At 41.7% G+C, this 26970-nt stretch overlaps 1 protein-coding gene across 1 annotated transcript; it reads right to left on the minus strand.

Annotated features, from left to right (window-relative positions):
• Positions 1 to 26834, minus strand: cpn1 (carboxypeptidase N, polypeptide 1). Its single transcript, XM_033612244.2, has 9 exons — positions 26390 to 26834; positions 22451 to 22647; positions 18729 to 18884; positions 11367 to 11543; positions 11126 to 11237; positions 6155 to 6294; positions 2371 to 2470; positions 729 to 847; positions 1 to 477 (listed from the first exon to the last, which is right to left on the minus strand). Exons 1-9 carry the CDS (start codon positions 26622 to 26624, stop codon positions 367 to 369), a joined length of 1347 nt encoding a protein of 448 aa, XP_033468135.2. The 5' UTR covers positions 26625 to 26834; the 3' UTR covers positions 1 to 366.
• Between the last annotated feature and the right edge of the window lie 136 nt (positions 26835 to 26970).

Here is a 26970-nt window from a genome sequence, read left to right on the forward strand (position 1 = left end):
CAGAGATGGTAAATAGGACAGCAAAAACATTGTTTTATTTTCGCTTTCATTTTTCATCAAATTACAGTAATCAAAATCCAAAAAGACCTTTACAAATACAGGATAGCTGTGTGCATACAAATCAACGCTGTTACATAAATACACTGAGTTTGCACCATTTCCTTAATACAGACACAAAAAACACAAACAAAAACACAAGGTTTGAAATACACCATCATAGGACTACAAAGGTACAATTACATACATATACTGTGGTCAATTATCATTTCCATAATTTGTATGTGTGTGTGTGTGTGTGTGTGTGTGTGTGTGTGTATTTAATGTTCAGTAAGAGTGTATATATGTTTGTGTGTTATTGTCCGTGTCTCATCTGGGGCCAAGTTTTAAAGGGGCCTTGGGAGATGAGAGGTTCTTCTTGCCGTTGTGGTGCTTCCCTTTCAGGTTTTGTTTTGGTGCCGTTTTCAAGTAAAAATGTAGCTGTCGGGGTAAAAATGAAGAACAAGGTGTAAGTGATGAAGGCAGAGCACATTTCCAGCGTAAAAGAACACAATGGCACACAAAATATGAATCACAAGGTGAGTCTGGGTCTCTGAGAGCATATTTAGAGCTCTTACTACTTGCTTTTTCAGCTGAAAATAAGGTAAATTGGTTGGTAAAACTGTAACTCAGCTATTAGCTTCCTGTCATATGCACCCTTATCAGCCCTGTTCATACACACAGAAACACACCTGTATGGCCTCAGCTGGTCCCACTGTGACAGTGCTGGTGGAGGGAACGTAACCTGGAGCAGATGCTGTAACAGTGTAGGTGCCTGGTAACAGAAGTCGGAAGTAGTCGCCATCCACTCCTGGAGAAATACACATGAGAAAAGATGAGAGGTGGAAACAACCAACTCATTTATTTTAGTTCATGCAGTGACAGAAGAAAAAGTATTCAGATCCTTAAGTTAAGTTCAGTAGTACCACATTGTAAAAGTACTCAAAAAGTATTGCATTTGAAATTGTCCTTAAGTAAAAGTACTTAAGATCAGCAACATTTATTTTAAGCAAGACTATGCAACTTTGGAAAGTAGAAATAACACAGTTCTCCTCCTAGGGACGAAAAGTAACAGTAGCCAATAATAGCTAACTAAGGGGCATGCTCCACTGTGGAAACTTATCCTCATTTACAGCAGCTATATGCACTACTTTACAAGAAATTTGAGATAATAGAATGCCTAAAAATCCATACATCATTTGGGAAAAACATGATAGTTACCAAGGGGGAAAAAAATCATCCTGTAGAGCCTACATCAGTGATACTCAAATTTGCAACCCTAGGGCCAAATCTGGGCCATGAGAGGGTGCCAGGTGGCCTGCCGATCATTTCCTAGTTCGCAGTGAAAATAAACTGACTCATAATGGTAAGTTTTTGGTACTTTGAATTCAAATTAGTTACTAGTGCATTAAAAAAATAAAATAAAGCATTAAAATAGAACTTGTTTATCCCCTGGGCTGCTGACAGTGGTCTGAGCTAAATATTTCTATAATAATTACTATTTTTTGTTTATTAACTGGCCCACGTCCTTCTGTCATTTTGCAAAAGTGGCCTCCAGGCAAAGCAAGTTGAGTGTCCCTGACCTACATCCTATAATTGTTCTCCAACTATCTTCATCATTCTGAAACCAAAACACAACCAATGTTGCCGATGACTAAATTTTACTCCTGCCACCTAAGAAAGCTACATTATATACTGTAAGTAGGGTATGAATTTGACGTAAACAGAATTGCTCGTTAAGTTTCTTTAGGGAATAGCACAGTAGGATAAACAACATGGGCATATGTTATCATCTGATAACAAGATATTCTAAAACCTATAAGATTCAGGGCCTCTGAGAAAACATTTGGGGCCCCAGATGACATCCTCTGCTCCTCCTCTGGTGAGTTGTTCAATTTACTGTATAATAATGCATCAGACTTGACAAGTTCATTACAAGTTCTAAAATCTTAAGTTGTAACTAAAGCTGTCAGATAAAAAATGCCTTTAAAAACAGTAAGATACTTCTACCTTAAATGCAGTCGAGTATAAACTAGTGTAAAATTATAATAGTGCCTCAGAGCTGACATACGTAACATAAGTACAGTTTTCAGGTTAATGTAAATACAGTGCATATACATAGTTCGCATTATTTTCAAAGTACATTTCCACCATTAACCACTAGATGGCGACTTGCTGCTTTCCAGTGTCAGTCCTGACAGCACTATTCTGATACATCACTGGCCAGGACATTAACAGATCATTTACTACATGTCCCACACACTCACATACTTATTCAACACTGCAGTTAAGAAGTAAACATATTTAACCGACACCCCTCCAGCCCCTCCTCACCACTGGTCACATCATGATTGACGCCAGCCACTGAAATCTCAGCGTTGCCGATGGGGTTGTTGTTTTCATCATACACCATTCCTTTTATCCCATGATGCACCTGAAAAACACAAGGTATTCTGTTTAGTTGGACTGTATTGTGCTTGAGCTTATGCCACTGAAAATATAATAACATAAAATATGTGCTAATACAGGTATGTGTGACCATAGATATCTTTGTAAACATGTCATATGAGGTCATAAAATACACTTCTGATACAACTTTCCCAAAACTTAAGCCCTTATTAACCTTCCTGGCCCCTGTGGTCTGCATACAGTAAAACAAAACCAGAACAGTATCTGCGGGCCCTTTCAGCTCAGTCTGTTTAATCAGTGCTGCAGAAAAAGTTTTCCATATCCAAGCCCTCCCTCGTGGCTTAAGAAACACTATTACTGGCAATGGATGACTGTATTTTATCTCAGCACTCTGACAACCTTGGATAAAGGGTAATTTGTCCTCAAACCAAGGCCTCTTTTCATACTTGATGAAGGGTAAAAGTCAGATTACTTGTATTTCACTGAATTTCAGGTAGCTTATTTTAAGGCACTTGATCCAGGGAGTCCCAGCCAATATTTACAAGAATCCAGAGGATTGGGCTCAGGACTCTTGGTAGATGGGTTTTGTGTGTGACTGTACTGTGTGTCTTGTGTTTGTGTGCACTGAGCTGTAAGTGACCAGTAATTTGTCAGATAGTGAGAGCGTGTATGTTGAGGCTGCATGATATGAGGAATATATACAATATGGAGTGATGTTGTTTAAAAATCACAATGATATTACTTGTAATGATTAAACATACAGTACAGGCCAAAAGTTTGGACACACCTTCTCATTCAATGCGTTTTCTTTATTTTCATGACTATTTACATTGTAGATTCTCACTGAAGGCATCAAAACTATGAATGAACACATGTGGAGTTATGTACTTAACAAAAAAAGGTGAAATAACTGAAAACATGTTTTATATTCTAGTTTCTTCAAAATAGCCACCCTTTGCTCTGATTACTGCTTTGCACACTCTTGGCATTCTCTCGATGAGCGTCAAGAGGTAGTCACCTGAAATGGTTTTCCAACAGTCTTGAAGGAGTTCCCAGAGGTGTTTAGCACTTGTTGGCCCCTTTGCCTTCACTCTGCGGTCCAGCTCACCCCAAACCATCTCGATTGGGTTCAGGTCCGGTGACTGTGGAGGCCAGGTCATCTGCCGCAGCACTCCATCACTCTCCTTCTTGGTCAAATAGCCCTTACACAGCCTGGAGGTGTGTTTGGGGTCATTGTCCTGTTGAAAAATAAATGATCGTCCAACTAAACGCCAACCGGATGGGATGGCATGTCGCTGCAGGATGCTGTGGTAGCCATGCTGGTTCAGTGTGCCTTCAATTTTGAATAAATCCCCAACAGTGTCACCAGCAAAACACCCCCACACCATCACACCTCCTCCTCCATGCTTCACAGTGGAAACCAGGCATGTGGAATCCATCCGTTCACCTTTTCTGCGTCTCACAAAGACACGGCGCTTGGAACCAAAGATCTCAAATTTGGACTCATCAGACCAAAGCACAGATTTCCACTGGTCTAATGTCCATTCCTTGTGTTTCTTGGCCCAAACAAATCTCTTCTGCTTGTTGCCTCTCTTAGCAGTGGTTTCCTAGCAGCTATTTGACCATGAAGGCCTGATTGGCGCAGTCTCCTCTTAACAGTTGTTCTAGAGATGGGTCTGCTGCTAGAACTCTGTGTGGCATTCATCTGGTCTCTGATCTGAGCTGCTGTTAACTTGCGATTTCTGAGGCTGGTGACTCGGATGAACTTATCCTCAGAAGCAGAGGTGACTCTTGGTCTTCCTTTCCTGGGTCGGTCCTCATGTGTGCCAGTTTCGTTGTAGCGCTTGATGGTTTTTGCGACTCCACTTGGGGACACATTTAAAGTTTTTGCAATTTTCCGGACTGACTGACCTTCATTTCTTAAAGTAATGATGGCCACTCGTTTTTCTTTAGTTAGCTGATTGGTTCTTGCCATAATATGAATTTTAACAGTTGTCCAATAGGGCTGTCGGCTGTGTATTAACCTGACTTCTGCACAACACAACTGATGGTCCCAACCCCACTGATAAAGCAAGAAATTCCACTAATTAACCCTGATAAGGCACACCTGTGAAGTGGAAACCATTTCAGGTGACTACCTCTTGAAGCTCATTGAGAGAATGCCAAGAGTGTGCAAAGCAGTAATCAGAGCAAAGGGTGGCTATTTTGAAGAAACTAGAATATAAAACATATTTTCAGTTATTTCACCTTTTTTTGTTAAGTACATAACTCCACATGTGTTCATTCATAGTTTTGATGCCTTCAGTGAGAATCTACAATGTAAATAGTCATGAAAATAAAGAAAACGCATTGAATGAGAAGGTGTGTCCAAACTTTTGGCCTGTACTGTATATCAATGTGCACGTTTCTGCCGTTTCTGCCAAGTGTTTTTCATGCAAGTTGACATTGTAATGACGATTAAAAAAATGATTTATTGTGTAGCCCTAGTAAATGTGAGTTCCAACAATGATGACCACATAGGTTGTTTGTTCCTACCCTCTGAATACAACCCACAGGAGCATTTCCCACATAAGCGCCCCTACTGATGGATGACAGAACACCTTGTAAATGACAGCTAATGGACGTAGTTTTAAACATGTGGTTAATGTAAGTGGTTACCTCCGAGGCTGATAAATGAAGCCAATACGGAAGTGCCAAGAACTGCAGTTCACCTAATGGACACTTGTTAAAATGTCTTTACAGCAGAAATTAATTTTTACAGCCTGGTACAAAAAGCAGTTTTGGTCTTTCACTAATTACAATATTCATGACAACTGTACAGGGGTGAATAAAGTTACGCATATTTAAGGGATGCGCCACTTGAATGACAGGCTGACCATAACCGGTAAGGGTTATGGTCATGATTTGGCTTAAAATAGGTACATTTGTTACTAAGGTAACATCATGTGACACATCTCGTCATGCAACTTAAATGATATGACATATAACGTTATGTTCTTGAAATAACACATTGACTTTAGGTTTCACACGGGACACAAACACCTGTTTCCTGGATGAAAGTCCTGTGTTAGTTTGATCCATCCAGTTATGCTGACTTTGTCTGCCTTTATAGGTCAGTGGTTTCCAACTGGTGGGTCGTGGGTCCATTCTGAATGGACTGCAAGTGACTCGTGAACATGTTAAGTTTGTAACCACACTTAATTTTGAAGTACAGTGAATTTCTGGCTCATAGCTTTTATTTTGAAGTGTCATTTCCTGCTGTAGACTAAATAACTAATGGACAGCTATTTAACAGACAGCCAACTAGCTCGACAACATGGCCAAAAGCAAGTATGATGCTCAATATATTAAACCGTGTGGACCTTGAACTAATGACCAGTTGGGAACCGCTGTTATAGGCTGTTTCATTGCTATTCTTGCCATGGCAGCAGCCTGTCCCTGTTTTATTTCCTGTCAGCTACCAAGGAAGTTTCCTTGTCAGCTGCTGCATTAACAAACAATACATAATGAAATACACTTGGACCCATTTAGAATGTTGTCAAGTTTGAAACAGGCTGTACTGGGATGGTTGACTTGCTCCAGTAATAATTACAATGGCCACTAGAGGTCGTTGCCTGAAAAGAAACATGATTATGGGTTGTAATTTCTGCTTGTAAAAACAACCTATACAATCATATTCGGGAAGGAGGACAGTGTTGTGTGTTCTGACCTGTTCAAGGTATGACACCAGAGCTTCACGGTTGCCAAGCCATTCCCTGGGTAGTGCCGATGCTGGAGGAAACTTGTCACAGCTCAGCTCCAGGGTGATCTCAAAACAGTTGGTGTACAGGTAGTTGAAGTCTTGCATGCCTGAAACGCACAGAAACAGACTCTTTACTTTAGACCTCAAGGGAAGATGCATTTTTTTTATTTTTCAGCATTGAGTTGTTTACACGGGGCCTTAGTTCACCCCTTAAAGGAGCTGTTCAAGTTTGTAAGGAGTTGATTTCATTCATCATTTCAGTCCATCTAAAAGCCACTGTTACATATTTTCAGTCATTGGAGCCTTACTACATTTTTTCACATAGTCAAAGCTGATTTTTCCAAACCACTGCATTTTGTTGTTTTTGACAGAGCTTTAACACAGACTAATATTAGGCCAACAGCAGAGTGGCTTTTTGAAAACTTCAATCCTCTAAGTCTCTGCAACTACAGCACTACTTTTCCTCAAAGCTTAAGGCATGATGAGGCCAGGAATCGGGAGGTAAGGTTCAAATCTAACCTCATAGACCATGACATAACACTTGGAGTGAAAGGAGTTGCTAAAATAAACATAACATGCTCCTACGAAATGCGACTGTGGGCGTTTTCATCCAATTCAAAAGCTTGCATGACTCAACCTAAAAAGCTCAACACATTCCAAAGACTAATCCCGACCAGTCCAGACCAGGATTTACAGATCAAAGACACGGGTCTTGTTATTGTAGCAGTTATAGATTAACTGAATTGAAATTGAATACATGCCCAGACATTTTGACGAACCTGGTGTACTGTAACTTCCAGGCATTCTAGCAAAACATTTCTCATAAACTAATCGAGGGGGGATGCGGACTTTAATGTGCCTGCCAGTGCCGGAGCTAGTATAACTCCTAATGGCCTGTAGGTGGCCAATGCCAGTAAATAATATTGTATTAAAACAAGACCTAATGACAGATCCACTATGCACTCTGGCTACTATCATGTCACACAAAAATGCAAAAATAAAACCTCAAATATTCACGGTTTTTATTTTCTAGGAGCAGTTGGAGAACAGTAAATCCGACATGGTTGACTGCTGACAGGACACACTGGATGACACTAGACTAAAAATATAACACACTGCAAGTGTAATTTTAAATCTGCTCCAGTGTAGCACATTTGGTTTGGCTGGTTTTAGCACTTGTATAATAGTAAAATTAGGCTGATAAAAATACAACTATTTGTAAAAGTCACGTACATGTGTTTATGTGCTTCCATGTGAAACCAATTATGGGTGTTATACGCCAATTGCTTTTTTATTTTTCAATTTTTCTGCAGTCAGAAGTACAGAAAATTATAGTCCAACAGCACGGAGGAGGCAGAGACATGTTAAAAAAGGACGGATGATGTTAAAATGTTTTCAGTGATATATCTGAAATTTAATCAAGACAGGCTGCAGCAGTTGTGGATCAAAGTCAAGATTTTCTCCCATTTGCAGACTGCTAAGGGAGTCAGGGACTGTATGAAAATTATTGGGGTGGAAAGGGCAGCTAAACCTTATGGTTCACATTATACAAAAGCAAGTCCCTCCCTAGCTTTATTAAAAATTCCAATGGATGTTTCCCTCAACTTACAAAAAATAGCAACACGGCCACTATTTCAAAATGATGTAACAGTTTTAAATTTCTACTTTCTTTTAATATACTTGGTGCATAAAAGGCTTTCTCCCTCAGTGCATAAATGAGCAAATGTAAGACGATCTATCATGTAAACTTAATATGTAAACAGAGCAACCAATTTTCACATTACAAACAATTGACCTATTCAAAGTCTCGCCCCCTTTAGTTAATGTTGCTAGGTCACACAAGCTTGACTAACATGATTCTGTTAAGTTGACAGCAAGGACTGCAGTATGCAATGGAAAGATATATTCACAATGTTAACTTTATCAACAAATCAAAATGACATGAATTGAGGCAAAATCACTCCTGTCTTAATGGAAAAAGGGAGAAGCAACACAGAGACCTAGGATGAAAGACTGTAAGTCAGCATTGCTCCTGCACTGCCAGGTATGTGTCCTCTTTTCCCCTTTCCCTCCTCTGGGGATCAGTAAAGTACTTTATCTATGTATATTTTTTTAACTAAGTACAGACCATAGTGCCAAATAGTCTCTCTTTACTGTAGAAGGTTACTTTGGGGCAGCATGTAGCCTTGCAGAGATAACATAAAGGAATGTAAGCCTTGAGCTTTTGGCTAACGATAATTCATGTCAGCTTAAAAATATGTAAGCAACCACCCTATCATTTTTCAGAAGTCTTTAATGTTATTTTAACCACAGAAATAAGAAGGTGGCAACCCCAGCTGATGTTAGGCTATCTCCTCTTGATGTAAGTACGCGTTAGCTAGCTAGTTAGCCAACGTTTTGCTAACATTAGCTAACCTAAGCTGTGACTATGCACAAAGTAATATGTCTGTAAAGATTGTGAAAGACCCCAGCCATTGCTTTTAACAATCTTTAAAATGTAGTTTTCTTTTTGACATACCTGAGTCTAACACATTGCATAGCCAAAGCGGCTTTCACAGCTCACTTAGCTAAGTGAGCTGTTAGCCCAGGGCTAAAGGAACTGTTAGCCTGGGGACAAAGGAACTGTCAGACTGGGGCTAAAGGAACTGTCAGACTGGGGCTAAAGGAACTGTTAGCCTGGGGATAAAGGAACTGTTAGCTGGGATTAAAGAAACTGTTAGCCTGGGATTAAAGGAACTGTCAGACTGGGGCTAAGGGAACTGTTAGCCTGGGGCTAAAGGAACTGTTAGCTGGGATTAAAGAAACTGTTAGCCTGGGATTAAAGGAACTGTCAGACTGGGGCTAAAGGAACTGTTAGCCTGGGGACAAAGGAACTGTCAGACTGGGGCTAAAGGAACTGTGAGACTGGGGCTAAAGGAACTGTTAGCCTGGGGACAAAGGAACTGTTAGCTGGGGTTAAAGAAACTGTTAGCCTGGGGCTAAGGGAACTGTTAGCCTGGGGCTAAAGGAACTGTTAGTCTGGGGACAAAGGAACTGTCAGACTGGGGCTAAAGGAACTGTCAGACTGGGGCTAAAGGAACTGTTAGCCTGGGGACAAAGGAACTGTTAGCTGGAGTTAAAGAAACTGTTAGCCTGGGGTTAAAGGAACTGTCAGACTGGGGCTAAAGGAACTGTCAGACTGGGGCTAAAGGAACTGTTAGCCTGGGGCTAAAGGAACTGTTAGCTGGGGTTAAAGAAACTGTTAGCCTGGGGACAAAGGAACTGTTAGCCTGGGGCTAAAGGAACTGTTAGCCTGGGGACAAAGGAACTGTTAGCCTGGGGCTAAAGGAACTGTTAGCTGGGGTTAAAGAAACTGTTAGCCTGGGGTTAAAGGAATTGTTATGCTGGGGACAAAGGAACTGTCAGACTGGGGTTAAAGAAACTGTTAGCCTGGGGCAAAAGGAACTGTTAGCATGGGGCTAAAAAGCTTTCACACTGGCACAGTCCTGCCAAAAGTCCAGTGCAGGGCTTGCTGGCCCTCCTGTGGACAAGGGTTAACCTTGAGTTTATGGGGTTACCAAAACCAAACAAACACAGGGGTAAAAGTTGCCAGAGTTAAACAAAGCTAATACAGCTAATGGAATTTGCATCACATTTTTGTTGTCTATTTGCACAACTTTGATGTGTCATCAGTACGCATGTTCTTTATGCGCATGTTGTAATCATGGTAGGTATTACTAACCAACACTGGAGGAAGCAAGCAAGTTAGCTAACTTGTCAACATCAGTATGTCCAGACCAGACTTTTTTTTTTTTTTTTTGGTCTTTCCTTCCTCTGCTGTTCTTTCTTTTTTTGATGTTTCAGCACTGGTCTTGCATAAAGCCCAACTAATGGCAACGTTTGTATGACAGGGAGGGGGAAAGTTCACAGAAATTCAGGTCTGTGGCAACATGGTAAACCTAGAATTGCGAAACTCTCTGGAGCCACTTGAAAATATTCTTGTCTTGCTATTGAATGGTGTGGCAACACTGTGGTTAAGGTCTGGTTAGGTGTAAGCACAAAAAGCACTTGGTTAGGGTTAGGGAAAGTGAATAGTTTTGGTTCAAATAATCCTGTAAAATGCTGAACATATTGCAAATCTGGGGTTACCATCTAGACATGAATGAGGTTCTGACTGGTTCCAAGTGTGCTCAACTGTTATTGGGGCACAGAGCTAAAAAGGACGGGACTTAAGAGGGGTCTTTTATGGCAAATGTTGAATTGTGTGTCCCGAACGTACCAGTCACCAGCCACACTGTGTTTAAACCATTAACTACTTTCTAAACCACTATCAGGGACAAAATGATGTGGACATAAAAAATGAAATGAGGTGACATAAAATGGCTGTGCACTTCCAAGAAATCAGACTACTCGTCTTTCAGTAGACTACCCTCCCTTTACCCGCTAATAACTTTCATACAATCCCTAAGGTTGTTGTTGACATGTGTCATTTACAAATGTGGGCAGTTAAGCTGACGGGTCAGTGGGAGTGCAGCTGTTGGTGTAGAGAGGGGTGAAGAGGTTAAAGGCAAAAGGAGAGCATGGAGGCCTTGGAAAGAGTCAGAGAGTTCATGACGACACCGGGAAAGCTTGCCTTGCGAGCCACTCAAGGCATGTCATTCATGCTGAAGTCTATGCCAGCGCCTGCCATCATTCATGCAGGTGGCCTTGGCTTTCTTTGGAAGGGGAATAATAATGGACGCTCTCCAACACATTGGAATTTTGCACAAAGAACAATCTGTTAGTAGGTGGAGGTTGTGAGTCACTATTGTCCTTTATGGTGCTGGTAGGTAAATTCAGACTGTTCTTTCCCATGGGTAGTCTTGACCTGCCTTCACCTGCTGTTTGTTGAGCTTCTATTGTTTTTAAAACTCTTGTTTTATCTGTTGCTTTCTCTTCAGGACCAGATGTTTTGCTTACCTTTGGACAGAGAGTACCAGCTGGCCCCGTTAGTGATTCCCTCATCGAAGAAGTCCCCACAGTTCCAACCCTTGTGCATCCAGCTGTGTGCGTACGAGTAGGTCCTCGCCAACTGTTATCACGCACAAACGCACATGTGCCCAATCATTCGCGTTTTCGTACACAAACACACATGCACAACAGGCAGTGATGAGATCAGATGTGTACAACATCTGGAAAGAATTTTTAATCTGCAGCGCACCTTTCTGAAGATTTTGTCATCAGGAGTGGCAGCGTATGTTGTCCTCCCTCGGATGCGAGGGTCTCTCGACTTGTCGAAGGGGTAATTGGCTACCACGGCTCCTCCATGGAGGTTAGCTGACAGGACAAAATTGTAGTTTTGCATCCATTTTATGACCGCCAAAGTCTCTGGTTCAACCTGTGGAGGACATACATAAATATAACTTTTAAGGCTCATATATTTACAGGGCAATTTGCATGACATATGGACATACATACAAAGACAAACTGACTGAAGCTACTTATTTCATTGTAGTACAGTATTGAAAATCTTGGGGTGAAGTGTATAGGCTAGTTGAAGACAACATGAAAGTTAAGGAATTGCATACAGATATACTCTGTTTCTTATTTTGTAGTTAACATTCCTAATTACCTAATATGCACTGACGAATCCCAGTACAGTTGACATTTTAAGTACCACAACAATCCTGTTTTGATGTGTTATGTATCAGCATGTTTGTTCTACAAAAAGGCTGGTTGTCCTTTTCCTTACAAAGACACATACAGCTTTAATTTGAAGGAGTACATTTACTGGGAACAAGCCCCCTGAACTTTAGGAGAGAGTCATAGTTACCCTAGAACCCATTTTCAGTGAGATATCTTGAGGTGAGAGTTCAAAGGACCCCTTTGACAAAGGCAATGCCAGTTGTGTCCTTGTCAAAATTTAACCTAAATTTGGAGTGTTATGTGACCCATTTTCCAGCAAGCTGGTTGGTGCCACTAGATGCCTTAGGTTGTCTAGTTTCACAAGACACCAACACCTTTGCTTCCTTTAGCTTAAAAAATGAGTGTGCTACAGCCTCATGAGGACAGTAATGCCAGCTGCCAATTATTTTCGCCATGCTTGCCCTGATACGATAAACATTGGCATATAAACACCGGCAGATTTGTGAAACATAGTCCAACTATACTCCATACATTCATTCGCATCCTAATATTTAATGGTCCAATGGCCTCTTGGTGCCTGCCAGACCTACTGCATATTGTCTTGTTACTGATACATTTTCACTTCATCCCAGACATTGTCATAAACAACACCAGTGGACTGAAGAACATCTGGTTTTCTTTTCACCCAGAACCACTGGCTTCTCTGCTTGGCTGGTTATTTGGACAAATCCTAGTTTTCTCTGCTTTACCATATGCAAATATTTTCACCATGATTCTGTTTTTGTGTCTGGAATTCAGTAGAAAGACAATTTCACAAGACGATGCAAGATTAAAGCTGCCAGGACAGAAACACAACCGTTACTCCGTCTCTCATGCAATGCTTCAGACATATTAAACCTTTAAATTCCACTTCATGCTGCCATTTATTTTCTCTGTCAGCGCTAACTATCCTCACACGCTCCCAGTCATATATCATGCAGGGAGACAAGGAGTAATGCCTCTCCTTGAATGAGGTATGTGGGACAATAAACACAGTCTGGTTCAGCTGAAGAATAATCAGGGCGATCAGGGACGCCTGGCCTTGAAGTAGGACTTCTGTTTTGAGGACTGACAGGTGTTTATTGTCTGTGGATCTTTATATACACTGTGTTTGAAGTCAGAGCCACCACCAGGGTGTAGGGTTACACATGAAGGGCACGCTCACACACTGACAATCATATCCTAGTGTTACAAAACTTAGATAACTGAACAGATGGGGTGCCATGCCATCTTAATAATGAATGTACAGGAATCCACATATTCTAGATATCTCATTGGTTCGTCGACAGACAGGGTCAGATTTCACACTGTATGAGGGATGTCCTCTTACAGGAACAAAAATAGTCTAATGTGTAGGTCACCTGGAGGTTCCTGAGTTATTGCAGCTGATAAAAAAATTTGTCTAGATATCTTTTCCAACTTTGCCCTGTCTGAATTTGCATCATTTTGTGAAACAGTCTCTCTCGCCTGTATGAAGCATCATCAGTTGGCTAATTAAAATGTAGCATGGCTGAGCCTGCAGGCGAGCACAGGAGGCTTGTGGCTTCATGCAGCCTGTGAGGATGTAATCCCGACCGGCATGAATGAAGTATCTGTAACAGTGGCACAGTTACTCTTTGTGTTTGCCGTTCAGCAGGCAGTCATGTGGGTAGACAGCCAGCTCGCGACTGGGAGGACCAGTGTTTTAGTTTTCTCAACACATTTGCAGCCCAGGAACTAGTAAATAGGAAAAAGATGAATAAATGGCTGTCCTTGGCTTGGGAACACAAATACTTCATTGATTTGTAATATAAAAAAAACAAATTATCATAATAAGACATTTAAAAAATCGGCTGCATTTTATTTTACAGTGAGCCGTACTTTGTATCAAATCAGACGAAAACTAGAAATAATTTGTTCTTTATTAAACAGGTAACAGCTTGCTAGCTCACCGGGTAGAGTGACCTTTTCTGTCTATCTATAGTGGTCTTACCACTAAAGGCAAAACTGCCCCAAAAGTAAAATCGAAAGGACAAAGACAGTAACACCCTAACTAGGCACAGTACACCTAAATGATGCTGTAATTAAAGCAGGGGTAGGCAGTTTACTTGGCTGTCATTGGGCAAAAATCCTGTGAGACTTTGGCCAATCACAGGTCTTTTCAGAGAGAGGGCATTCAGCTGTTCTACAAATGCAGATGTGTGCACTGTTCCCTTAATTCAGAGCTCAGTTCAATGGCAGGAAGTCTTGCAGAAAAAGTTGCTTTGCCAGCATTGGTAGCAGCTGTCTACACTGCAAAGCAACTCAAACAAGCAAGACTGACTTTTCAAAAAGAGAGTCTGACAAACAAAATAAAATGTGTCAAAATTGACGAAGCATTTCAAAGATGGAGAGAAAATCTGCTAATCAAATTTTAATGCACATAGCTGTGGCTTCAGCTTAACAGCTAGACAAATCAAATCAACAACTCAGTTCAAATTACAGTGTCAACAACAGCCTCGGCACAAGAACGAAGATTAAGGCAACGGAAGTCCATGTCAGGTGGGAGGGGTGGTGGATGGGTCCAACAAACACTGACTTTCAGCCAGGAGAGTGGTGTTCAGGTCCCATAAGATTATAAAGCCAAATCCTGTTCTTTTTTCCTAAAGCCAACCAGGTGCTTTTGTTACCTAAATCCAACCACATGCGTCAATTTGTGGTTTTGTATCAAAGTAATGCATTTATTTTGAAAGACACTGCATATAAACAGTAAATTTCCCCTGAAAACAGAAATGTATTTTGAAGAAAGACAATGCATGTAAGAGGCAAAACTTCACACGCCAACAACAGGACGTCATCAACCGTCTAGATACTTTGCACATCGTATCTAGATGAGGGAAAGTCCATGACCAAGCAACAATACTGTATGTGACCAGGTTGTAGTGAGAATGTGTTGGAGCTGAACCCCAAGTTAGCAGCTGTTAGTTAGCAGTAGCAACACAAATCCAGCTGATGCAAACCCCAGCGCCGGGGAACTGAACAGCCCTGACTCCACACCGGATCAGCAAACTTTTTGTTGCTACCTTAACACAGCCAACTGTGACACCCGACACTGGGGGTTGCACTGGCCAAATTCGAGCTGGCACAGCTGCCAATCAAAGGTCCATCTCCAGAGCTCCCCACAGTGGTGGGGAGTGAGGCAGAAGGACCACAGAAAGAGAGTGGAGGAAGGAGAGGCTGAGCGAATGAGCAGCGCACAACCCTGATTCCGCTTACCCTAGCTTTAAAAACCATATAATGCTGTAGTAGACCCAAACTATACTATACTTAGACACTTTAATGCCAAATTATACTTAGAAACAAAGTAGGAGATCATCATACATAATTAAACACCATTTTACAAGATCATAGACTAATTAGAAATAAAATACAATACCATATCAGATCCAAAATATGTTACAGTTAGACTTTATCCAACTTTTATACTACCAAATTATGCTGCAGCTAATTAGACACCACATTTCAATGAATGCTACCAGCATGGGCTCATATAGCTTAATTAGACAACACAGGCTGTAATAAAATAATTTAACGGAATTGTAATAGTCCGGCAAATCACTGAGAGTTCAGACAACAATACAGTATTTGGCCTTTATTTACTATAGTTTCACTTACTAACAGGGTCAGTTATTGCTCATTTGAAGAAAATTCTTCAGTAAACAAAATGAAACTGATTAACTACAGCATAATTTGATACAAAGTATGTCTTATTAGAGAACTGTAAAATAAAGTGTGACATAAAAATCTTTGTCAGACCTTTTGTTCTTCATACTACATGTATCTGTGAATGTTAAATCCCTCCAGGTAAAGTCATAACATCACAATATTGTTTTTACCCCTATGCACTACCGTCTGAAATAAGGCCACACTCATGTATGTGTAATATGGTCAACAGTGTGATGGAAACAAACACTGTAATATATATTTGACTACATTTGACTTTGAATACTTAGAGGGATGTTTTATTGCATTTTCAGAGACATTAAATTATCCAGCCGTAATACTACCCAGTGGTTTCAAGCAGGGACCAGAGAGCCAAATTAGAGTAAAAACATTGGGGAAGTTAACCTTGAAAACAGAAGCCCTCTAAGTGTCTGTTGGAGATAAGACGCCTGCAGACGAGACATCCCCAAGGACCTGACCTTAATACTTAAAATGTACTTTACAGCTGACTATTAGCAATAGTTTGACAGCACTTACTCTCACCCTCCCCTTCTGTCTACATTTTACACTGCAGTGATCTGAAATAACAAGTGCACAGTGAAATACAGTAAAGTCACCCAGAACAAAACTGTGCCTCTACTACAGATAATCCTGCAATACTGAACAACTTTTTTGTAATGACACTGTGTATCCCCCCTGGTGTTATTCTCAGTGAAGGGCAAGTGTCTGTTTCTTATATTTTTTTATAACTAATCGACAGGACATGCAGTTGCATGTGCAGTACCTGGCTGTTCACAGAGTTTAGCGTGTTTCTGCAGTGTTATAAATATTTCAGTGAAGTTGATTATTGGGTTTCAATAGTGCCACTGCAAGAAAAATACCCACCAGGGCTTTAGCAGTTGTTCACTACCCACTGGAAAAGAGCACAGGGGGTGAAACAGTGGCGCCCACAGAACTTTTTCCTAGGGGTGGCCAGATGATGCCACTAAAAATCTTTGGGTGGAAGACCAAAACCAAAAGCCATAATTGAATTTCAGGAATTTGCTGTTGCAGATGTTGTAGTATACGGGCTAGTTGAAGTAAACATGAAAGTTAAGGAATTGAGTACTTTGGTTTCTTGTTTTACAGTTAAAATGATGTATTATAATCTGATCTTTACATTGTACCTCAAATAGGCTGGTTGTCCTTTTCTTTAAAAAGACAAATACAGCTTTAGTTTGAAGGAATAGATTGATTCTCAAGCCCATGGGAGTCTTATGGATGCCTTTAGCACCCATTTTCATTCAGATATCTTGAGGTGAGAGTTTAAGGGACCCCTGTGAAAATGGCCATGTCAGTTAAGCCCATATCAGACCAAAGATTCTTGATGAGACGAGTTAAAACCTGCAACTACTCACAATGCCCCTTTCTGCAACGTTCTAAAAACCTGCCAGTTCACACCAATGCAACTAGATGAGATGGTGTATCATCTCTATGCAACAACTCTCTGTACTTCCACTCTGATTTCCAGCTTTTCAGACTTATTGTGTGGCTGAATATAATTTGTAGCTACTTAAATATGATTGATAGTGATAGTGAGATACTGGCTACAGCTGCATTTGTAGTAGTGATGAAATGGCGAAAAACACAAACAAAACGAGCATTAGATGGACTGTATGTGTGTTGGGGGGGGGCATAAGCATATACAGCAAGCAGCAGAAGCGACCCACTGTCCGACACCAGCACACCATGAGGATGGAAAACAGAGGGCTCGGCAGGGACGGAGCACCTGGTGCCGCAGCAGGTGTACACGTCGTCTGCGTTATTTTGACTTGACCAGCGAACTTCACAACAAGTCGACTGGCTGTAGAAACAGGTGATGTAATCTACGTTCTAAAACCAGCCACTGGCGATGTGACCAGATGAGTTGCAGGTGACACCATCAGCCAGCTTGAGTCAAGCTCAGACCAGCCAGTTCACACCACTGCAACTTTTCTCTGCAGCGTTCTAAAACGATTTCATCTCGTTGTGAATCTTTGATCTGAACTGGGCTTTATTCCCTCACTAAAATTGTGCCTAACTGCTGAAATGGACTTGGAATGGTATCAATGGATACATTTGGTTGGCTAGCTCATTGACAGGCCACAGCCTTTTAAAGACAGTAAGAACAACCTCCAGTTTATTTAGCCGGGGGGACCCATTGAAGGATGGCAGCAATGGTATCAGAGGGACCGTGGCCCCCTATCGCCCCGTGAGGGCGCCACTGGGTAAAAGTGTTTACCTTTCAAAGACAGACTTGGCACTGAGCTGATGATTTTGAAATCACAGGTTTGTGGAGAGTCACGCAGTATCTGGAAGTAGCAGGTAACAGTTACACTCTGAGACTGCAGAGTAGATCGGTTCAAATTCTCATGGTGGTGACAGAATGACAAAAATGTTTAGCTGAAGCTTAAAGTCTTCATATACAGTACCTATATCACATCAGGTTTTATGATTCCAAGAGCGAGGGAGCTTTACAGGGCGTCTGTATGCCAACTTTATTTATTTGTCTTTCAAAGCTTATTCTGAGATTGGAATGTATCTCCTGCGCTCCAAAAAATTCACCAAACAAGCAGATCTCAAAATATTCAGAGGTTGTAAGGGTGGATCTGAAAGGATATTTTCAGTGACGCTTTTGTTGCGCTTTGTCATCTGAGTTGGAACGAGCAAGGCTTCCATTTTGCCAGCATGTTTCATATATCAAAGACAAAGGAGAGCAGCCTCCGTCTGACCCAGATGAAGAAAAGCACAGTTTATATGAGGAGATATAGGTTTTACAGTAAGATAAGCAAACACACCCATCCAAACGGTCCAGGCTGTAGAGGCACACACAAACATACACATGAAACAGACGGCCTACGGAGCGATTCACTGGGTCCACTTGCTGTTTGAATTTAGGGGCCCCTTTCTTTTTATTTAGGAAAAGCTCAGCTGGCAGTGGAATCTCATCCAATACAAATCTCATGAATTCGTTTATGTCAACAAAGTTAAAGCCAAGATAACTCAGCTATGTTACAGTCGCTCATTATTCAACTCCGTATTCAAACACTGGAAACACACTCACACAAGCATGAGAAATGTACTCATTTGTGTACATCCATCCATCTTCCTCACTCCCACGCAAGCACATACATGTATTTGCACATATATGCACAGACACAGATTAATGGATGTTCCCTGTTTATCCAGTAGCACTGACCTGTTGCTCCCAGTTATCCGGCAGGGGCAGGTGGTGGTTTCGTCCGTTGGTCTTCTCGTAGTAGTACATGAGTGCATTCAGGTCTGGAAAGTTACGGTTGAGATCGTAATCTCTGGCGTTCCCTCGACCCACCAGGTAGCCATTGAACTCTGGACCCTGTTGACCCACAGACAGAATATTGAGTTCCTCAAACCTTGTTTTTGCTCCCAGGAGAGTCATTAAACTATGACACTTTAAAACATAGCTTCTTGGATTTTAAGACGCACTTTGTCAAGATATGAATTCATATTGCTTGGAAGCAGCGAAGGAAAACTGGTGTGCATCTTCCACAAAGTGCACAGGCATTCTTCAGTGTCACAACAGTAAATCTGATCTCCAACAGGCCTTTTTATTTTACTGGATGTAACATTTAATTTACAATGAGTTCCTTGTTTTCCTTATCCAAACTCAAATCCTTCCCAAAAAAGGATGTCAAGACCACATAAACGAGACAATTCCAAGAAATTCTGAGTCCTGTAATGCTGCAGGGCAGACACAAATCTGAAGCTTCTTTATTATACTTATACACAAATCCAAGGAAGTACCCAAGGTAAACAAGTCGCCATTACTGCAGTGACTTCTCCCTACAGTACACAAGCATTTGAATCAAAGCTGTCATAAGAAGTGTATAATTTTCCACAATGATGTCTAGGAGTTCAGGAAGAACCTTTTTAGTTTTTGGCTGCCCTAACGGTAGTGGCATACTTTAACTTTGGAAAAAAACTGGTGGTGAAACAAGTAATGTCATCTAAGTTTACACTACTTAGCTAGCTCACGTTAGCGGGCTACTGTCCAGGGGCTGCGGTGGACCCGCAGAATGAATTAACTTGGTCAGTGAACTGTGGCAATACTGTGAGAGACAATATTAGTTGCTAACAAAGGGAAACTTGACCGAAAAGTAAACATTGTTCAGTTGGCATCACAAACAGAACACATTTACTAACCAACCAGTGACTCAGCCGAATGCATTGTGGTTGCTCTTGTATTGACGACGGCTGTTGAACAAACGCAAACAGAACATGTAGGTGTCCTTGTAAAAGCCTTAATTTTTACTTTAATCAATTTTAAATACATATTATCTGTGCTTATTAATTATGCCAATTACTACAAGCAACTACAGACGCATTTGGCTGAAAGTCACCAGTTAACCACTATGTTTAATAGGAGTGATTTTTTTAACCATGGAAAATGTAGCTGTTATTTGGCAGTACATAATGTCTAAGTTTCATGCCAAAGTTTGCCACCAAGTAATTGAGTTAACTTAGTCAACAACCTTTGCTGCTGTCACTGTCGGCAGGAAGCAGCAGGAAGCAGCAGATACTGCAACTTGCCACCACAGTTATGGCGGCTTCGCATGATAGTGTAACACACAAAACTGTTAGATTTGTCTATACTTGGGACTCACAAGTTTGGCGTTTGTGCTGTTGAGGAAAAAGTCTTAACGACTACTGTTTGGATAGCAATGAAATTCGTTATAGATATTCATGTTCCCCATAGGTTGAATCCGAATGACTTTGGTGATCCCTCAACTTTTCCTATAGCGCCATCATCAGGACAAAATTTTGACTTGTTTGACTAAACTAATGACATTCTATTAGCCGCCACTGCTAATGCTAATTAGCATGCAAAAATGCTAGATTAAGAAAGTGAACAAGGTAATGCCTGCTAGATATTAGCTTGTTTGCATTGTCATCGTGAGCATGTTGGCGTGTTGGCATTACCATTTAGTGTACAGCCTCATAGAGCCTCCAGCATGGCTGTAGTGTTTGTTTTATTATACTCAGGACTCAGAGTGCCTTGGAATGTTTTTGTCCTTCTTGCCTCTTCCTCTGTGACTCCAAATAGGACATTTCATCATTAAGTGTCACTTTCAAAATCCATTTGTCTTAACTGACTGAGGCAAATATTCTCTTTATAGCTTTTTCTTTTCTTGACATCTGGAGCAAATCCAAACAATGATTTATTCCAAAGTAGGGAGGCTCTCGTTAGATTTGCACAGTATTTCCATGCAGGCGTCAACAGGACTTTCTGACTTGCTCTAAGACAATTAAAAGAAGAGACTGAACTCTGTATGGAACCACCCAAAGGAGCTGTATATGACATTGAGAACATTAATGTAACAACAAACAACTATTTGATATGTAAAAATATAGTTGAGTAATGGCATCCTGAGCAGAGAATGATGTCACGCTTCCTCGCTGTGTGGGTTGTAATCCAAGATTCTCTGGTCTTTGTTGTGGTGGACAGTGTGACAGTGCGTGCATGTAAATGCATGGAGGTCACTGCGGTGGTTACTGCTGACAATGGCATTGTTGCGATGTGTAAAGCCCAGCTTATGGTTCCCCCAGCAGTTAACACCGCCAGCTCAGCCTCATCCATGTTGGGAACTATGTGCAGACCAAGCGGCAACCACCGAGGCTGAGAAATTAAGCAAATGTGGCCAAAAACTGCAGTTCTTTCAATAGCCACATGAGGCTGGCTCCAGAGGCCAGTAAATCCCCATAGACCCCCATGTTAAAATGGCCAACTTTACAGCAGAGAGAAACATGTACAGTGTGGTACAAAAATTGTTTCTTTAGCCGCTTTCCCCCTTTATGACCGGAGAGATTTTTTAAAGTGCTCACCTGTTTACGTTTTATTAAAGCTTAAAGTCATGCAAAAATAAGGGTGAGGCCACTTGAGTGACAGGCTGTTTGCCAATAGTGTCTTCGGCTTCTCAGTCATATCCGCCCTTTGCTCCTCCACAGCTCCAGCCTCTCACCCAAATATGGTCTCTTGTGGCTCCAAAAAAACCAAGATGACAATGGCCGAAATGCCAAACTCGTCCACAAACCAATGGGTGAGTAGCTCCGTCCATTATTTTTACAGTGCGTGGTGCAAAAACATCCCCGCTCAGACTCTGAATCATAGATATGCTCTGAATGTCGCATACAGCTCCTTTAAGTCTTACATTTTTTGATGCCATGGGCATGAAGCAGTATTTCTGTTGCTCACTTGGTAACGAAAATCAATTCTATGCCATCTAGGATGCTGGGAAATGAAGCATCCTTCCCATTGTTGCCAGATGCTGCTGCATCCAAACATCTGTTGATGCAACAAATTACAGTGCTTTGTGCGTGTGTCGTCTGAGTGGCTGAGGGACCATCATGTGCAACTGGCCTCCTCAGGACATATAATCAGCCTCAAAGAGATTGTTGGTGAGATTGTGTTTGTGTTAAAAGGGGTGTGCATGAGTGTCTGTTGTTTCACGGCCCATATAATTACCCCCGCGGTAGAAAGGCAGGGGCTCTCTCCGGGAGCTGATAGATGGGGTTATTACAGACATCAGCAAACAGAGGAGGATTTAATGAAATAAAAACTGTTGTTGGCTCTCGGTCGCTTGTCTTAAATGGATATACACAGGCACAAACATAACTTTAGATATGTGTTATCAGATGGAGTCAGACATGTGTTGTGCTGTGATTTAACTTGCAGGTGTTTAGTTTTCCTCAGGGACCTTAGCATTTCGAACATTTCCACTGGCAAGAGCACAATCAAGGAAAAATGTGGAAACTTTTTCTCCACAAGTGGCAAATGGTTGCTGAAGAAAAACAGCCAAAGGCGCCCCAGTGGGAGATTTTTCCCTGGTTTTCTTTTGGCACGTGGAAGCCTGGGGCTCACATGTATGTCAGGGTGTACATTACCTGTCTGGCAGCCACCTCGTAGCCATCGGGGTTCATGGAGGGCAGGATGTGGATGCGCGTGTCGTGAATCAGCCTCATGATCCGCTGGTTTCCGGCCCGATACTCCTCGCACAGAAACTGGGAGAACTTAATGAGCAGTTCACGGCCGAGCACTTCATTGCCGTGCATGTTGCCCACGTACTTGAACTCCGGCTCCACTGGGGAGGAAGTAGAGAGGTAGAGGAGGGGGCATGAGGTCAAAAAGCCATACAGAGCTGCCAAGCGTGACATTTGAAATGACTGCCTGAGCATGCACATACATACTACATACACATACATGAGCACATTTACTACATGAAAGTAAAGTAGACTCAATAGGTGGGCTGTTTTTTTCATGTTACAATTTCAGTCTATGGATTTTTTATGAGTCTCCACAGTCGTATCTTGTGTTTCTATATGGGTTTACATTTGAATCCATCACCACATAATCTGATCAAACCGCAGCTATTTTACAACAGCTACACTAGCCGTAGATGGCAGAATAATAGCAGATTCAATTTCCTTCTTTATTATTCTATGCATTTGTTTTCCTTTTCAAAATCAGGCACCTACATTACTCCCAAAGCAACTTGACCACCAGTGGTTCTGTCGGAGATTCTGGATGTTTGGTCACACACAAGCAAAACTAACACCAGCGAATATTTGCCACCCATTCCCTTCCATCAGCAGCAAATAAAACATTTGCTCTCCGTTGCAAAGCAAATACAATCCCCGGTGCCTCCTTCAAAAAGCCTATGGGATTTTTCCATTGGATTTTGGATTATTGCAGAAAATAAGCTCTGTGGCAAACTAAAGTTTATGATACTTATACGTTTTGTTCAGCAAGACAAACTTCACAAATGAACACGAATTTCATGATTTTTGAAGTGTAAATGCAATCGCCAGGAGTAAAAAGCTAATGTTAGGCTATAAACAAACTACGCTACGGTCACATGACTCAATGTTGTGACTACAGCAAGACTGTAATGTCATGTTCAGCGTGTCACTTGTTAGCAACTGCCATTTTTCAGACTGATAAAGGCTTCAAAATTCACAAACATGGAATTTACTGTTTTATTTTATGTTGCAGAACAAAGCATGAATGTCTCTTAAGCTTGTGTTAACCACAGACCTTATTTTAAGCATCTAACCAAAAAACCATTGACTTTGAGTAGAGGGAACTGGTAGTGCGAAAATGCTAACCCAGTTCAAGGTTTCGGATGCATTTCTGGACCACTCAATTTGCATCTTTGCATCCGATGGAGTTCAACTTTGGTGAACTTGTACCAGTGAAGTCACAGCCTCAACCAGTACCAAAGAAATAGGCAATGACATTGACATTTGATTGTTGCAGTGTTTAACCAGCTGATAATATATGATATTGGCCATGAAAATGCAAACTGCCCCTCATGAGAGATGGTTCCTGGCTGGCAGTGAGTCAGGAGACAGGCATGGAATGTCAGAAAATGGAAAATGTACCAATAATGTTGAATTTTGCGGTGTATATATTAGCAAGTTGTTGGCTAGTAACCTAGATGTCTGTGTGAAACATACCAGGCACTGCCTACATTCAGCAGGAATATCGCCTCGGCAGGTGATAGTCTCATGTGAGACCGTGTCCATATGCTAATAGCGGCTAATGTAGCCTTGAGCCACTAGTCTCAAGCAGCGCTAAAGAGCGAGCGGCAAAGGTCTACTAAGGTAATTTCTTTTTAACTCCACGTCCAGATTTTTCATATTTAAAGTTGTAGTTTTCGACCTCAAGTGACACCCCTTGTAGCAATTTATCAGACTTCTTTGGAGCCACATAAAGCTGTATACAACTGTTTGTTCGTATATGCAGTTGTACTCTGATGTGCAGTTGCCCTTTAGCTAACATTAGCCACCATGTGCTACATATCATACTAGACCAAATTACGCTGTAAATCTTATTGCTAATGAATTTAATTTTTCATTTGAAAGCATTAGATTATTCTAAACGCACATAGTCTCACTTAAAACTAATAACTAACCTTAATGTCTTTACATTAATTTCTTGATAACGTAGTTCTCGAGGTTCTGACCAAGGTGAGCTGTGGGGAGTGAGTCTGATTACAGCTGATTTAATTATTTGGATAAGATCATCTGGCACTCCTATTCCTACTGATTGGGTGAGCCACCTATCCAAACAGTCTCCCTCTCTGTGTAGGGTTCCCTCTTCCCAGGGGTCCCTTCATTAATCACCGCTGCAGTGTTGGTAGAACTAAAGGATCCCCAAACACTGCAGCTAGACAGAGCTACTGCTGAACACTCTGCTTAAAATAATGTCACCTTAGGATAGAATAGAATATCTTTATTATCATTGTACATGTACAACGAATAAAATACAACCTCCTCAGTGCAAGTATAAGTAAAAAGAGCTTATAAAAACAAACTATATAGTAAAAAGTAAATTAAAACAGTCATAAAGTCACACTTAAAACACACGCAGCATACAGCCTATAAAGCTGTTTTTAACCCGTTTGTCCTTGTTGCCCTAACGATATGATTTTACACTAAAAGCACTGCATTGTTTTATTAGTTTGCACCTCAGTTGTTCATGATAGGAGGTAAGTGTAGGTTTTTGGGGCGTGGGGCATTGTGAGGGTGAGCCGATACTTCCAAATTTATGAACACCCTCCACTAATTGCTTCAGGCATCCAAATGGCAGCTTGGGTGCTGCAATTCACCTCCTTTTCTTTAGCGCGGGGCCAACTGGCCTCAGGTTCAGAAAACACTGTTGGCTCTAGTGTGCAGCTCTAAAACACACACATACATACACACACACACACATGCTCATGCTCAGCAGCATGTGAAAGACGTGAACTTCCGAAAGGGTACAGGGGGGTTGACCCAGACAAGCCCTGAGGTCACTCCCCTCCATGAAGTGCACGGTTCCTGTTTTTCACCCGCGGTCAACTTGCAACAGAACAGGCGCACATCCTTCTATTCTACTGAAGGAAACCCCTACGTGTGCAAATGCAGAAAAAAATTGCAAGCTCAGTCGCAGGCCAAGAAAGCATTCCCTGCAGTTGTCAAGTTTTTTTTTTTTTTTTTTTTTTTGTTGGAGTGGAAAAATCTTCAAAACCACTCACAAGAGTGTGACCCTTTGGTCTGTTTCCCACACAAACATCAGCTATGAAGAGGTTATGGTTTTCAATTTGCATCTGACATGCTAAATAAACACCTGGAGAGCTGTTTCAGTGGTTAAGAGAGGAGGGGGGGAAATAAGGAAAGTTTTCGCAAGATCGGGTTCAGGGTTAAAGGCTTGTTGACTCAAAGTGAAATTCTGTGTCATCTGCTCAGCTTTGAATAACACCCCACATTCTGTCAGTGGTTGGATGGCAGAAATTGGAAATGAATTACAGATGTTCACTCGGTTCTTTCACTTTGGCCTTTTCTCTTTCACTTTGAGTTTTCCACAGATTAGCGCCACCCATTAATTCACACAGCAGTTCAGCACTGAAATCAGAAGCTTGCATTGAATCTATTGGGGGGAATAAAAAAACCAAAAGCCCCCCCACAGACTGCTCAGTCTCCTGCCAGCTATGCTCTCACTCCCCACAGCAAGAAGTGCAAAACAAATGAGCAGCCAATGACAGGGCCTGTGCATTTGACGTCCATTATCATTATAAATCAAATTGCTGCACCCCCAAAACATTGTATCATGTTTGTTTATCAGCTTCAAGTGTTGCTTAGCAGCATTTGAAAGAAGTTGAAGCTCACTCTCATGTAGAAACCATAACTCATGTACTCTGAGTTTCACATTTTCATTAAGACTGAAAACTACATTAACTGTTACTATGAAAAATTCCCAAATGTGCATGGCCTTCATCAAAACATGCTTGACCTTGCTGTAACATCCTCACTGGGCTGTCAGACAGTGAATCAGGAGTTACTCACATGCCTCATGGATGCCTGGGTTATCACTGAACTCCATCACGTAGAGGTGGCGCCCCTCCACGCTGCGCCCGATGCTGTAGATGCGAGTGATGTAGGGGCATTCGCTCTGCACCGCAAACAGGGCTCGCACCATGTCCTCGTAGCGGTGATGCTGGAACTCTGAGCCGCACACCCGGAGCCCCATCAGCCCCAGCAGGAGCGCAGCCACCCAGGGTAGAGTCCACCCCTGCTGCATGGTCCCTCAGCCTGAGTTGTGCAGCACAGGAGTAGAGGAGAGGAGAGGAGGCTTGGGACTTCCTGCAACTATGCAAAACTCTTTCAGATGTATATTTGCCTCCTCACACACCAAACATGCTGCCTACTCCCTCGCTTGCTCTTTTCCCTTTCTTGTCCTCTTCTTTCTCCTGCTCTCCCCTCTCCCTCTGCCTCCTCCCACATACAGCCCTCACACTGAAGAGCAAGTAAGGACAGCCCCCCGCTCCTTCTTTGTCTCACTCTCCTCCTCCAACAGCTGCTTCTCTCCCTCTCTCTTTCCCTTTGGGTCCTTGTCAAGTACATGCTACTTGCTTTATTGGCGCTTA

Source organism: Epinephelus lanceolatus, chromosome 21 (genome assembly GCF_041903045.1).
Source record: "Epinephelus lanceolatus isolate andai-2023 chromosome 21, ASM4190304v1, whole genome shotgun sequence".
In the NCBI taxonomy this organism is placed as follows: domain Eukaryota; kingdom Metazoa; phylum Chordata; class Actinopteri; order Perciformes; family Serranidae; genus Epinephelus; species Epinephelus lanceolatus.